General features: G+C 46.2%; 1 protein-coding gene across 2 annotated transcripts in view; it reads left to right on the top strand.

Moving 5' to 3' along the window:
- Nucleotides 1-3662: 3662 nt before the first annotated feature.
- The window catches only part of LOC144942265 (transcriptional coactivator YAP1-like), a 28387-nt gene continuing 16385 nt past the window's right edge, over nucleotides 3663-15664 (top strand). The window contains exons 1-4 of one of the 2 annotated variants that reach the window (XM_078869014.1): nucleotides 3663-5501; nucleotides 13368-13710; nucleotides 14332-14459; nucleotides 15367-15480. In XM_078869014.1, coding sequence (XP_078725140.1) covers nucleotides 5081-5501; nucleotides 13368-13710; nucleotides 14332-14459; nucleotides 15367-15480 — 1006 coding nt within the window. In that variant the 5' untranslated portion in view covers nucleotides 3663-5080. The remainder of the gene's footprint in view (nucleotides 5502-13367; nucleotides 13711-14331; nucleotides 14460-15366; nucleotides 15481-15664) is intronic. The other variant, XM_078869013.1, reaches the window with a different exon arrangement.

The following is a 15664-nucleotide window of genomic DNA, read 5'->3' as shown; positions in this document are numbered from 1 at the left end:
TTTCCCTCGGCGTCTGGAGAAGGGGACGATGCCACGCAGACCTTGTGACAGACACACACACAACCACACACACCACCACGCCACACATCACCACGCCACACACCACCACGCCACACATCACACACGCCACACACCACCACACACCACACACCACCACGCCACACACACACACACGCCACACACCACACCACCACGCCACACATCACCACACACACATACACCACACATACACACCACACATCACCACATCACCACACACGCCACACACCACACACATCACCACACAACACATCACCACACACATCACCACCACACACATCACCACACACATCACCACCCCACACACCACCACACATCACCACCCCACACACATCACCACACCACACACCACCACACATCACCACACACACACACACATCACCACACACACACACACATCACCACGCCACACACACCACCACGCCACACACACCACCACGCCACACACACCACCACGCCACACACCACCACACACCACCACGTGAGCCGCTGCGATGGAGGCCTTTGGGCCCTTACTCGCCGAGCGCGCCTTGGGAGCCGGCCTTGCCGCTCGCAGGTCCCCGCGCCTCAATATCTCCGCGTCGCTCGCAGCGGCGACGACGACGACGACAACCACCGGCGACGGCGACCACAGCGGTAACGACCGCGGCAGCGACAAAAGCCGCGACGATAACAACAGCGGCACCTGAGGGGGCAGTGGAGGCGGCGACTTCGTCCGATCTGCGTCCCGCGATGCCATGGACCCCCCCACACACACAGCTCCTCCCACTACAACAGCAACGAGCCACGCGATTGGCTCAAATTTGTCGGCACGTGACAAAGGACTGACCTATAAGAGGTCGAGAAGGGGGAGGGGAGGAGGGGCTGGAGTTGGGGAGGGGGGCTGGAGTTGGGGGGGGCTGGAGTTGGGGGGGGCTGGAGTTGGGGGGGGCTGGAGTTGGGGGGGGCTGGAGTTGGGGGGGGCTGGAGTTGGGACGTTCACTTCACCTCCCCACCTACACCACCACCCCCCCACCTACACCACCAGTACCCACACCACCCCCACCACACCACCACCCCAACACCACCACCCCTACACCATCCCTACCTACTCCACCCCCCACCTACACCACCCCCCCACCACCACTCCCCCATCTACACCACCCCCACCTACATCACCCCAACCCACACCACCCCTACCACACCACCACCCCAACACCACCACCCCTACACCATCCCTACCTACTCCACCCCCACCTACACCACCCCCACCACACCACCACCCCCCCACCACCCCCACCACACCACCACCCCCCCACCACCCCCACCACACCACCACCCCCCCACCACCACCATCTCCATCTGGTGGACAAAAGACAAAGATGCCCCGCCGTAGCCTTTTAGCGGACCGTCGGGGCAAGTCCTGTACAGGTGTTGTTCGTGAACACCTTGATTGTTGGCACCACCCCAGGCGCAGCAATGTTGCTCAATTTGAGGATCAGTGGACCTGGTGGTGGACGTGGAGATGTGAGAACGGATAGAGAGACAAGTGACACAGCAAGCAGCGAATTTGAACATTATCTTCGACTCTTGTGGGTGGCAATACGTTTAGGGGCTAAATGGCAATTGCCAATGTCTGCTAGCCAGGAGAGGGCTTCAGGTGAGAGTTCATTGAAGGAGGGCACACTAACAACAGTGGTTTATGGCCCATAGTTTGGGTTGCATTGCCGCAGTCGCACTGTTGTGACTTATCTTTAATTGTCCACGTATGAAGATGATGTTCTGATTGCTGCGGTGTATGGTTACCCCCAAGGCCGTAATTATATATATTGGGGGGGGGACATATCAAAATGTCCCCCCCCCCCCAATATATTGCTATGAAATAGATTTCTGTTTATATGATTGTGGTTATGGTTGTACTTTATTAATCCCTAATCTCTGCCATTACATACAATGAAATAAGAAAAGGTCAAAAAGAAAAAAACAGAGCAATGTAATACAATACACTATTAGACATTATTGTAAAACATAAATACAAAGTCCATCCTATGTGTTAGTGCATTTTTTTAATATTTTAGGCAGGAAATTCGTTTTTAAATTTAGATTTTTTTTTCTGGTGGGGGGGTCCCCCACTCCCCCTGGAAGATTTGGCCCCCCCCAATGTTGACTCCATGGCTACGCCTTGATTACCCCCAGTGTGCTCGAGGAATGCCAACGCCAATGTGTGCCCTCGTTTTGGATCGAAGATACATTGCGTCATGTTCACGATGACGTCATAGCGAGCAGTGACGTGTTGTCGAGCGGCGGACTACTTTTTACATTTTACTTCGAGCATGCGCGGAGCGATACGAGAACAAAAAAAAGTGGGAACGAAACATAGTCCGCTGTGTGTGTTTAAGAACTTTGTTCAGATCTGACTGTGGAACTGTAAACTGAGCGCGCGTAAAGGTTAAAGTCGCACGCACGGTCATTTTTGTGAAAGCGAACTTCGACTAACAGCGTGTATACAATGCCATTTCACCAAGTTTCGTTTTCATTGGAAAGTGTCGGATGAGTCATCAGGGCATGAATATTTATGAGCGGAAGTTCCTAATGAATAATTAATCAGCCACCCGTGTGTTGATAATCAAAAATCAGACACGCAAATCATGAATTACATGTATACCGTATGATCCACATTACAGGACGCTTTGGAAAACAAGATGCACCCTTAAACCTTGTGCCCGGTGTCATAAGAAGTTCCACACATCTGTGTAAAGATATTTATAGGTTTATAAAACCCACCCCCGCAGCTTTACCCCTTGGTGATTGGGGGTGGAAAGGTGCGTCTTATAATCAGGAATAGTACGGCATATTCCCGGGAGCTCATGAATAATTAATCATGTGAAGACGTCACCTATAAGAGGGGGGAGAGGCTCATGAATATTCATATTATTAGGTTTTTTTCGGTAAAGTCACGTAGGTAAAAAAATTAAATTAATAAAAATAAAATAAAAATAAAATAAAAATCACGACGTTTCACTTTTATTAATTTTAATGTTTTACCTACGTGACTTTACCGAAAAAACCTAAGAATATGAATCCTTGCAGTCACGAAAGCTTCAAATCTAGAAAGGCTCATGAATAATTAATTTTGTTAGACGTCACGTGGACGAAAGGGGTGTTCATGAATAATTAATTAGGTTAGACGTCACGTATCAGAGCGGGTGAAGGGGGCGGTGCTCATGAATAATTAATTTTGTTAGACGTCACGTGGACGAAAGGGGGTGGGCATGAATAATTAATTAGGTTAGACGTCGCGTATTCTTAGGTTTTTTTCGGTAAAGTCACGTAGGTAAAAAAATTAATGAAAGTAAATTTTTTAAAAATATGTACCTACGTGACTTTAACGAAAAAACCTAAGACTATGAATCCTTGCAGTCACGAAAGCTTCAAATCTAGAATTAGACGTCACGTATCAGAGCGTGTGAAGGGGGCGGTGCTCATGAATAATTAATTAGGTTAGACGTCACGTATCAGAGCGGGTGAAGGGGCGGTGCTCATGAATAATTAATTAGGTTAGACGTCACGTATCAGAGCGTGTGAAGGGGGCGGTGCTCATGAATAATTAATTAGGTTAGACGTCACGTATCAGAGCGGGTAAAGGGGGCGGTGCTCATGAATAATGCATTGCCACTACGTCACGAAGCGAGCGAGAGGGAGGGTTCATGAATAATTAATCGTGACGTCACGCATAATTAAAGCAAGAATAATGAGCCGAGGGCTGCGTTGAAGAGATTTTTTGTGTGTGTGTTGGGGGAAAGTTTGAGGATGCGAAGGCGACGGTGCCTCGCTTCGATAATCCTCGCCGCGTCGTCGCCGTCGCTGTTCTAAGTCGAGCACACAAAGTCGCCAACAACTTCGTCACCACCACCATCACCCCCGGGGGTGAGGAGAGAGAGAGAGGCGAGTGGAGAGAGTTGAGGTGGTGGGGGGTGGGAGAGACTTTAAAGTCGCGAGTGACTCAACGACGACGACGGGGTGGAGGGGTTTGAAGGCCCTCGAAGAAGAAGAAGAGAAGCTCAACTTCGCGAGACTTCTCACCTCCTCAACATGTTTCCTTTCTCATGAGAAGTTTCTTTTCCCATTGTTGTAAGTTCACACTCGTAGTTTGTTGTTGTTGTTGATAGATGTAGAGTTGCTGCAACGGTGGTTGGGAGCAGTTCGAACAATCGCTAAAGTTTTTTTTTCTTTCTACTTGTTTTTGTATTTGCGTTGGGTGGTTTATCGGTGCTTTATTTTTGTTAGTTCGGTTAATTACGCGCTTATTTTTATATTTTCGTCATTAGCTTTGATTTTTAGTCACAGTACCTATGTCACCCGTCCGCTGTTAAAGTGTCAATAATAGTAACTAAGTGTATACAGCTCGCACACATCGACAATTTTTTTGCTACAATAACTGCATTAAGACTCGACAGTAGTGGTAATTAACACAATTTACCGATATTATTAACGCTAAAAACACAAATCACCACCTACCACTATCACCACTACCAATAACACTGCTTCTAACACAGCAGAACGAGTTATTACACTATAATTACTACTAATAACGCAAAGATTACCAGTGATAATTACGATAGGACACTACAATTAACTCCCGACTAATGTTTATATCACTAACGCTTCACCACGATCACACCGATTATAATTACCACTAACAGTGACAGACCTTTCATAATAATAAAATCACGAGTGCCAAATCTCTAATAGTGCCAAATATATGTGTTATCAGACTTATAAAAGTTTTAAAAAATCTATAGTAATTAAAGATATCGGTACTTTAGTTTCAAATACAAGTGATCTACATTCTAGCTCCTAACAGTGCCATCGAATTAGTTCCAATTTGTCAAACCCAAGTGATATCAACCATCTAAATCATAACACCTGTGTCAAAACTTAAACAAGTGCCATTAGTGCAAAATCCAACCAATATCATCAAACCTTAACGAACCATCACAGCAGACACGGACTCAATCATAACATCGCCAATAATCGAAGACTACCAAAACCAGCAAGCACAATGGACGAAGACAACAACAACCATCACCACCACCCCGACCACCACCTCCAACGCCATCAGCAACAACAACATCACCAACAACAACAACATCAACTTCAACATGATCACCAACAACAACAGCAGCATGTGGTGACCTCCCGTGCCGACTCAGCCACGGACCTGGAGGCCCTCTTTAACGCCGTGATGAACCCTGGCGCCGCCAACATGCCGCAGTCGGTGCCCATGCGCAAGCGAAAGCTGCCCGAGTCGTTCTTCAGGCCGCCCGAGGCCCGCGCCGCAGGCTGCCCGCACGCGCGCCAGGCGAGCTCGGACGCGGTCCTATCGGGCGGCGCCGCCTACGCCGGGCTCAGCGCGGCCGAGGCCTGCGGCGCAGGCTTCCCGCAGGCGCGTCAGGCGAGCCCGCTGCTGAGGCCCGCGAGAGGTAAAAATGTATTTATTTGTTTTTATTTTATAATGGAAACGATTTGCTTTCGATGCAGGTTATAAGACGCGACTTTTCTCCCGGTTTGTGTTTTATAGAAAATAATATTGTATGTTCGTTGTATAACCTTGTGAGCGTTGTGTGATGGATATAACTATTGGCTCGCGAGAGGTAAAACAAAAAAAGTTTTGTTTTAACTTTATAATACAAACTATTCCCTTTCGCTACAGGTTATAAGACTCAACTTTTCTCCCGGCTTGTGTTTTATAGTAAAAAAACATTGTACGTTCGTCGTATAACATTGTGAGCGTTGTGTGATGGATATTGTTACTATTGGCATCGCGTACAACTTGGGAGTTGCGTCTTACTTTTCCATATCGTCTCGTAATGCCTTACACTTCCACAAGCCTTTTGTTTGATAAGCGCGGACGCGACACGCACAGAAACCCCGAGGAGATGGAACGATAATGAAATAAGTTTTTTGTGTGCAGGTGCTCTGTGTGATTGTTGTGTCTCCTCGAGATCGTGAGAGATGGCGGTGGATTTTTGGTGGGATCGGGAGAGATGAATTCATCCAGCAGTGTGGATAGGCTCGTGGGTGATTGATGATGAGGATATCGAAAAGTTGTTGGGATTGTGAGCGTGGTCTTTGGTTTTTTGGATGAATGTTGTGTGTATTGGTTTTGTAACTTCAACAAAATGTTGTGCGGTATTGGTTTTGTAACTTCAACAACGCATGGGCAGATTCAGGAAAATCGTTTGACTTTCACTCATCTCGTTTTCAGTTTTGAGTTTGAGAAACTCGTCCAAGGTTTAGAGAGTTTAAGGTAAAATACTTTCAGGGTTTCTGTTAAGCTGGTTTCTTAAACGTTTGCGCTTTTTTGGAGCATTACAGTTTAATATCTCAAACGCGAATTCCCTTAAATTTCCCTTCACATTTATTCAAGCTGGTTTATTAAATTCTAAGACGCATTCAAGAGTTGAGGTAACTTTAGCCCATGGCGTTTCTTCAAAATACACTGCCTTTTTGCAATACTATTGTACTTAAGTAAACGTTTAAGAGCCAATACTAAATCACAACTTGCAGAAAACATTCCGTGAAATCCCTTAAACTTTCCGCTTAAATTGTTTTCTGGAACTCTTACACTTAATCAAGAGTTAAGGGACAAACTAAGTAAGACAAATTCTTTAACTTTCATTTGAGGGCTTTCTCCAGTTGCATTCCGCAACACCATTAGTCATCTTAATCGCTAATAGTTTACACTCAACACACTAAGTATAACGAAGGCAAATGTCTCAATCTTCACTTGAGCTTTAATCTTTAAGGAGGTTTCTGAAACACCCTTAACAGTCAAGTTTTAAGACACGATATACTTTCAGTAAATATTAAACGAAATAATTTAACTTTCCCTGTGAACACTTCCTTTCCAAGGTGGTGACTGCAAACTCACACTTAAGTGAGTGGCAGTCAGGGTACAAAAAAAAACCCAACTCAAAGTTTCGTGAGATAACATTTCCCATTAGTTATTTAAACCAAAAAATGTAAGTCACTAACATTATCCACAGTACCTAGAAACGGGAGATTAAGTGTTTAGCAAAATATTCGGACACAGCAGAAATCATCAGATCATAATCCGAATATTTATGTATACTGGAGGAATAAGATGAGCTTATAAACGCTCTTTTTCACAGATGTCTATAGCATCTGCTATTATGTGGGAGGGCACGAAGATCGCAGATTCTATTATGCGCGTGATGTTATCCGCTTAACGGGAATCAAAACGGACAATCGAGTGAATGGGAGGAATACAGCGACGGATAATCGGAGTTTTTGTGGCCCCTAAACGTCTACCACGGTTAATTGGGAGTCGCACGTAATTGAGTCATGGGTAAGGCAAATGTTGTCAGCTTGTTGTTTTCGAGTCAATATACGCTCTCTTAGGATTAGGTGCTCACAATGTCACGTGAAATGGCTTTTTGTTGTTTAAATGTCCCTGTTGGTTTTTGTGGAATGAAATGTGATTTTTGCGTATTTTGAGGTGGGTCGTCTGGATGGGGTATTGCTTTAAATCTGTGATTTTTGACAATCACTTGCATTGTTCAGTCACAAATTGAGAAGTATATTATTGTACAGTTCGTTTTTTCTACATTGAACGTTTCTTAAATGTTTATTTTCGTAATTAAGCCTACTTTGGCTTATGGTATTTGTTAGATTTTTGTGACGTAAATTGGAAGTTTGTTATTTTGTCCAAATAGTTTCATAACCCCGGGTTCTCGCAGAATACGATAAATATTTTATTTGTTTTAACCTTTTGTGAGGTAAAACGTATTATACATTAGCGTTTTTTTTTTACTAAATTCCAACATTCCCAACATTGCTAGGTGAAAATGGCTTCAATGTGTTTTTTGTATTAAACAAACTTTGTTGTTATGTAACTTTACTTATAGCAGGAGGAATTTTGATCGTTTCCAGAGCTGGGATGCTTAATCGACGAGTCGATTCATCAACTAAAAAGGATTTTTTTAATCGCCGAAAATAAAGTTGACAATTTTTGTTCAAGTTATACTTGGGCACATAGAGAAATAGCAGCTACTCAAACATCATGGCCTCTTAAAAGGTGGGAACCCACCCCTAGAATTCATGCACAGCACGAGGATGTGTGATGGTGCAAAGTGTATCAGCTATACAATACGAACCATCTGCTTCACAGTGGATGTTAAAGATCCTGTGATGTCACTCAAGTATAGGACATTGTGTGCCGCGTCTCGAGGTACAAATTGACCAACTTAGAAAATTACCTGCGAATTATGGCATTACTAGGTTTACACAAACTTTGTCCCCCACTAAAACTACAGCTGGGGTGCCACGGTGGCGAGATGTTAACTCGGTCACCTGGTATACAGGTTGTCGGTTCGATCTCCACCCTGGCACCTGCTGTATATTTGGAGTTTGTGTCTCTCTCTCTCTTCCCCCGTGGTCATATGGATTTTTCTCCAGGTCCTTCGTTTTTTCCATCCACATTTAGAGTCAACACGTGTTTTTAGAGTATTCGGCTGCTATACATTTACACGTGATAAGCCACTTTGTTGAGCTATCGTTTGTGGCCAGGCCGCTTCTGAAAACGAGCCATAGAGCGCAAGTGGACCTTACCTGGTAAAATAAAAAAAATACTTTATCGTTTCATTTAGACTCCTCTGAGAGTCATGTCTTTGATCGGAGTTGGTGCGTCTCTCTTCCAGGATGGACTCCACTCTGCAAAAAAAAATTTGGAGAACGGATAGATTAGTTTTAGTTTACTGCAGAACTATGCAAAACATGGCATCTTCGTCATAGCCTTGCGCTATAAGAATGTTGCGGGCCAATGGCCGAGACTGGTGACGGAATGGCCTTTGGAAGGAGGGAACGCGTTCAAGAGGACACAACCGCTGTGGAGCAGGAGTAGTGAGATTAGCTGACATGCAGGAGTGAGATGGATGGTAGTAACAGCACTGGGCAGTGAGGGATGACGATGGCGTGAGGAGGCATTCATCCAGCAGTGGATAAACAATGGGGCTGCTGATGATGTGCGCAAATGCAGAAACACTTTGAGAGGAAACCCTGGGGGAAGCTAAGGGATTTCGTGAGTTTTACGTGCGTTTCAGAAAGGCACCTAAGAAGAGGACATGAAACTAGAACATTGCACAAGTGTGTTTGTTTTTGGGGCTCCCTTGGGTATAGAAATGCTGTCTTAATGCATGCCCTTTAAGGCAGGTTGAGAGGCTATTGTGGCCAAAGGGGACACGGTTATGAGGAAGACTGTAGGGCTCACACTGGAATACAACACGCACGAGAGAGAACTTACAATAAATATATATGTACACATGCAGAATAGCAAGCAGATCTAGAGCAAGGTTGGCATGTAATGATTAACCTCTGGCAAGCGATTTGATTGTGTGTTGCTTTTCAGGCACATGGTTTGATTCGACAATTTTATTCAAGAAACTTCGTTCAACGTTGTGAGTGTAGCGGCCACTGGTGGCTGCGGCAGTCACGTGAACCAATTACATCCTGCATGGATTAATCTGTGTTCACATAATTATCATGAGGGTTAGATAATCAATATTTATTGGTGTATTGTTACACTCTAAAAAAGGTCTGCGATTAAATATTTAACTACATAATTAAAATGTAGTTTTGGAAGAGGTGCAAGCGGTTGATTTATTACAATGATTTATAAATGTTATTGTTGCAATGCATTACCTCTACTTTTTGCAAGAGTAAACGTAACAATACATCGAATTTTAAACTTAACATTCGTAAAGACATTGCACTGTGAAGCGTACTGCAGTATTACGGATTCCTTTTCAGTCTGCAAAAGCCAGTCCTTGTGGTATCGGATACTCAATTTGTCTTCTGTAATCGTATTGGTAGTATTATGTGGTCAATCGTAGAAAACCTCTTCTGAAACCAGCTTTCTCTCGTGGTTGACTAGCATCTACATTGACCGTTTTGCTTGGATTGTGCAGGCTATGTAAAGGCATTCGATTCACTGGAAACTAATGCAGAGTGATCCCAGCTCTCAGAAACAAAGACCTTCAAGAAAACCCAATAGACATTTAAAAAAACACATTTACAAGGATAGAACAACTAACACTGGGAGTGTGTGAAGTAACAAAATACAACCATTAACCGTAAATAAAAGTTAGTGGGCTTGGGCATGCCTCGGACATGGCCGATTATCGAGTCTTAACAACAATTCCAGCCAAAGGAGGGATTTGCAAGCCATATCAGACTTCGGGGCACGTGGTGGGGTGGTAGAGGAAAGTACAGCAACTAGGATAGACGTAAATGGTCTCCTCCCAGCTTCTAAACCTACCAACTTGTCCTTGGAGTCTTAAGAGCCAGAAATCTGTCCTTGATGTTAACCCCAAGCAGTGACGGAGGCCGGAAATGAAGGGGGGGGGGTTCTGCACAACTCGTTCTGTAGTAGCTGGGTGGGTTTTTTTCGTAACTCCTTTTTACAACCTCCGAGTTGTCAACTTGCAGCCGCTTCTGAAACCGCATACAGTATTTTCATTTCCTGATCGTGTCAATTGAGAACCTCTGCAGCCGTTCGTTAATGATTTATGGAGGGTCACCTGTCAGGCACTTTTATGGCAGCATCTTTACAGTTCTTCTACTCAATAAACAGCAGCAGCAGCCCTGATTTATCTACTGCTGGATGAGAGCTTCCCCAAGCCGCAGCCATCTCTAATGGTTTCGCCATGCAATCATCTACCTAGCTCCCAACAGACGAGCTGCACTCATCGCTGCATCTCCACATTGAGCATGCATTCAGACGTGTTCCTTTGGCTGAGATTCTGGTAGCATCGACTGTTGTCCCATCATCACTTCGCCACATGCCCTGCCCACAGTTTACTTTTCTTAAAGGTGAAATGATGTTTCTAACTTGCGCATGTTCTCCAATGCATGCGTTAATCTATTGTCTCTCGGTGTCATTTCGAACGTGCATTTCTCCGTGCTAGTTATCACAGTACCTACTCGCATATCCGACTCGCTGAGAACTGACGTATAGGCGGATATGTAAATAGGTCAGATATGTGGACATTTATCGCAAATGACAGTTACACCGTGCACTGCATTCTGCAGTGGTAGTGGGTCGTTAATTGGTCAGGGTGGATATGCGATCGATATGTGACGTTCAATATTATGCTTATTGTATTAATTGGTTCCACGGTAGAGTGAGCGAAGCACAATTAAAATGTTGCGAATCCAATCCTGGTTGGGAGTTGATTCAGCCCATCATTTGTCCAGGGTGGATAAATTGAGTACTGCCATGTAAGGAAGGCAACAGTATTTGTCCTCTCCCAGACTTATCCCTGCCATAGGAATGTGGAATGTTTACCACGGGCTCAAGGCCGTAGAAAGGAGATGCACACCGCTTCGATGCTCACTTGAGAAACAAAATCGCAGATTTTTAAAAAAATATTTATCTCATGGTGGAATTCCTTATCTTCAAGTTGCTCTCTCTCTTCCTACATACAGCCACTCCTTTAGAAACATTTTTCCCAGAACATACAGACCATAGGCATGATTGAATTTTACTCTTTGGTTTTTTCGGTAAAGTCACGTAGGTGAAAATAAAATAAAAATGAAAACAACTAAATTAAATCACGACGTTTTGGGCGCTGTTGGTTGCCCCCACCTGATGACGGACGCTTGTGTTGCGCCCGAAACGTTGTGATTTAATTTAGTTGTTTTCATTTTATTTTCACCTACGTGACTTTACCGAAAAAACCAAAGAGTACGGATCCTTGCAGTCACGAAAACTTAAAATCTAAAATGATTGAATTTTGTTTCTTATCAAACATATCATCCCAAGGCTTTCTTTGTTGGATTGCTTGTAATTGATAGAAACAGGAACCATGTAATCAGAAAACATGCAAATTTAAGACATCAGATTGTCTGTTGACAAAGGTAAGTGCGCTTGGGCAAGACACATCATGGCTAGAAGGGTGATGGACGGTTGAAGAAACTAATGATGTGACACCGGGCATCCTAGAGGACTTCCACTATAGAGCTATTGGTAGAGGGGTGGCACGGTCCGTGGCTCACTGCGCCATGAACCAGTTGACCTGATTTTGATTCCCGGCCATGTATGTATGTATATATGCTGAACTTCTTTTGCACTGTACGTAGCCAACCATGCTAATCAACCGGTCATGGCTATCATCCGTGGCGAGTGATAGCTGAACCATCCTGGGCCACCTCTGCTCTTCACTGACATGCACTGACCAGTGTGATGAAGTATGACCAAACAACCCTTCCAACCAAAACTGCATGGGGAGGGCCTTCACCTGCCCGTGGATTGACAAAGGTCTGTGAATTAATATTCGGCCAGATGTGCTTATATCCTTGTATCAGAAGTGGCCCTTTGGCTTCCCCCCCATACCAGTGTAATGTAAGCATGTGAACGTATTGGCGGTACACCGGTGCGCAGTATAAATTAAAATAAAAATCGCAAAAAATGTATTTCTTTTGCCCGAGATTCGCAACCCTGGTCAGAAAATCTCACGGGGTGCGTCAACATTGGTTCTCGTGATGTTGAAGCAGTCGGAAGATGATTGTTATGAGCAGCTGAATGCAAAGCTTCAGTCTGTTGCCGTATAGCACCCAGCCTGATGACGATTGGTTCCGTGTTCCAAAGGCAGATTTGACTCATGCCCGAGACTTGCTCGATTCAACGACACAAATCAACGGTCAATATTGACCTGTTTTTAGAAAGTCTCAGTAGACTGAATAAACCTTTGAATCTCGTCAAACCTGGCGACTGGGTCAATTTAAAGACTTGATAAACAGATTTTGTGATAAAATTTTTGATTTTAGACTGTTATATGAGGATCGGTATATTATACTGCACCGGTGTGTCCCACAAATATTTCCATGTATTCCTTATAATCGAACTGGGCTTTGTATACCTAAAGGATGAAGTTGAAGGTGCAGCCCTGCAACTAATTGTTCACGCAACTGTTAGCAGAAGAGCCTCCACAAAAAGCCCCTATCGACATATTTGGCCTACTTTTCTATGCTGGCCAGACGTCTTGGAAGAGGTTGGGGTGACCACATGAGCTGCCGATCCACTGTGGCATACACATTTATACTGCTGGGCGGAGGAATTTACGACACTTGCCTATTGTTTCTACTGTTCTGGGTGATCGAACGGGAAACCTGTCCAATTGTGCTAACCATCGCACGCTACTTATGCAGCATCCCTGTGCCTATATGAGGTGTGCATATATCATATATCCACAGTATTAGGGCCGGCGTGAAACTCGCGCTGTGAGGTCATCCCCTTAATGCATGTAACCCCCCCCCCTGCTCCACAGGTGCCGTCCATGCGCAGCATTCGCGCTCGCACTCCTCGCCGGCACTCCTCGAGCCAATGTCGACCCAGCAACAGCAGCAGGCGCAGCAGCAGCAGCAACAGGCCCAGCAGCAGCAGGCCCAGCAGCAACAGCAAGCCCAGCAGCAGCAGCAGGCGCAGGCGACGGGTTTCCCACACCCCCTGTCCCCGCAGCAGCAGCAGCAGCAGGTGGTGGTGGCCGCGCAGGCGGCGATGGTGCAGCACAGCCGGCAGGGATCATACGAGCTGTTGGACCAGAGCGATGCCCCCTTCCCACCCGGCTGGGAGGTGGCGTTCACGGCCGCTGGGCAGCGCTACTTCATCAAGTAAGAGAGGGTTGGGCGAATTGTGCAGGGAGAGAGAGAGAGGGAGATGGACAGGGAGAGAGGTAGTCGGAGAACGGGCTACAGGCTGGGAGGTAGCGTACATAGCAATCAAGACGGCATTTATTCGTCAAGGGGAAAGAGGGGTGGGGGGGGCGTAGGAGCAGAAGAGAGATGGGAGAGAGTGCGTCGTGAGAGGTGGGTGGATGGCGATTGGGAGAGTGGCAGGGAGAAAGGATGTAGAGAACCGCAGAAGTGTGCAATGGTGAGAAAGAGCAGTGGGCGATCGGGGAATGGAGTAAGGTAGAGCGGGATATATGGAAAGATGAAAAGAAAAGGGATGGGGGGGGGGGTGAGAAGAGAGGGGGATGCAGGACAGATTGGGAGGGAAAGTGAGAGAGATCAGGAGAGATTGATATTGATGATGGTGGTGACGACGATATTGACGACATTGACAATGTTGATGACGATAATGATGACAATGTTGATGACGACAATGATGATGATAATGTTGATGACGACAATGATGACAATGTTGATGACGACAATGTTGATGACGACAATGATGATGACAATGTTGATGGAGATGGTGACGACTTTGGTGCCGATGTGTGAATGTTTCAGCCACAACAATCAGACGACAACGTGGCACGACCCGCGCGGGATACTGGCGGCGGAGAGCGGCACCGCCAACCCTGGAGTGAGCCTCGTCACAGCGAGCCGCACCAGCGCACAGGGGCCACAGCAACTTGGTGAGAGGCGCGGGGGGGGGGGGGGAGAAAGACGCTGGGGGGGGGATGGGGGGGGAGAGACGCGGTGGGGGGGAAAGAGAGCTGGGGGGGTTAAAGAGGCGCGGGGGGGCGGAGGCAGGGAGAAAAGCGTGGAGGGTGGAGATAGAGGCGAGGGGGCGGGGAGACACGTGACGGTGGAAGAGAGACGGGGAGGGGTAGACAGAGACGCGGGGGGGGGGAGACGCGGGGGAGGGAGAGAGACGCGAGGGGGAGAAGTGCGGGGAGGGGGGAGAAGCATGAGGTCGGGGGTGAGGAGATGCGTGGGGAGAGAGACAAGGGGAGAGAGAGTAATTAAGAGAGAGATGGAGAGGAGAGAGAGAAGTGGAAAGAGGGTGGATGGAGTGATAGAAGAGGGATATGGGGAGAGAGCTGAGGAGAAATAAGACAGAGATTAAGATCGAGCAACCATTTCCGAGTCCGTCGCCTCAACGTTGTCGCGTCGTGGTGCACGCCGCTAATCCTAAACGTCAACAGCTCGATGATAAAGGCGTAAACTCATCTATGGGCTTTCGATTTAAAGCTTTCGTGACTGCAGGGATTCATCTTCCTGGTTCTTTCGGTAAAGTCACGTAGAATGGAAATAATAAAACAATAAAAATCAGAAAGACAGCATCTGAATGACGCTGTTTTTCTGACAGACCTGTTCTTCACCTGAGGACGGCTGCTTGCGTTGTGGCCGAAACGTCGTGATAATTATTTTATTACGTTTTATTTTTATTGTTTTATTATTTCCATTCTACGTGACTTTACCGAAAGAACCAAGAAGATCATCTATGGGCTGTGTGACAATGCGTGTGATGAGGTGGGGCTTGCTGCCTATGCAATGCTATGCTGATGGCGATGATGTGGTGGCTGGTGTGTGTGGCAGGACCCCTGCCCGATGGCTGGGAGCAGGCTGTGACTCCGGATGGAGAGGTTTACTTCATCGACCACAAGAACAAGACAACCTCCTGGCTCGACCCTCGCTTGGAGCCAGCCTACAGTAAGCGGTGATGGCGGCCGCCCGCCATCATCACCACCATCACCATCACCGCCGCCACCATCACCACCATCATTACTATAAATGCCACCACCTTTGCCACCATCACCGCCATTGCCATCCAACCCCGGACTAGGCCTACGGCATTTTCAATGCTTTCCAACTAAGGTTGAAAGTGTCGTCCAAA

The sequence above is a fragment of the Lampetra fluviatilis genome, chromosome 27 (genome assembly GCF_964198595.1).
Source record: "Lampetra fluviatilis chromosome 27, kcLamFluv1.1, whole genome shotgun sequence".
Classification (NCBI taxonomy): Eukaryota; Metazoa; Chordata; class Hyperoartia; order Petromyzontiformes; family Petromyzontidae; genus Lampetra; species Lampetra fluviatilis.
The sequence above is the reverse complement of the archived record's forward strand: the minus strand, read 5'-3'. Positions and strand labels throughout refer to the sequence as shown.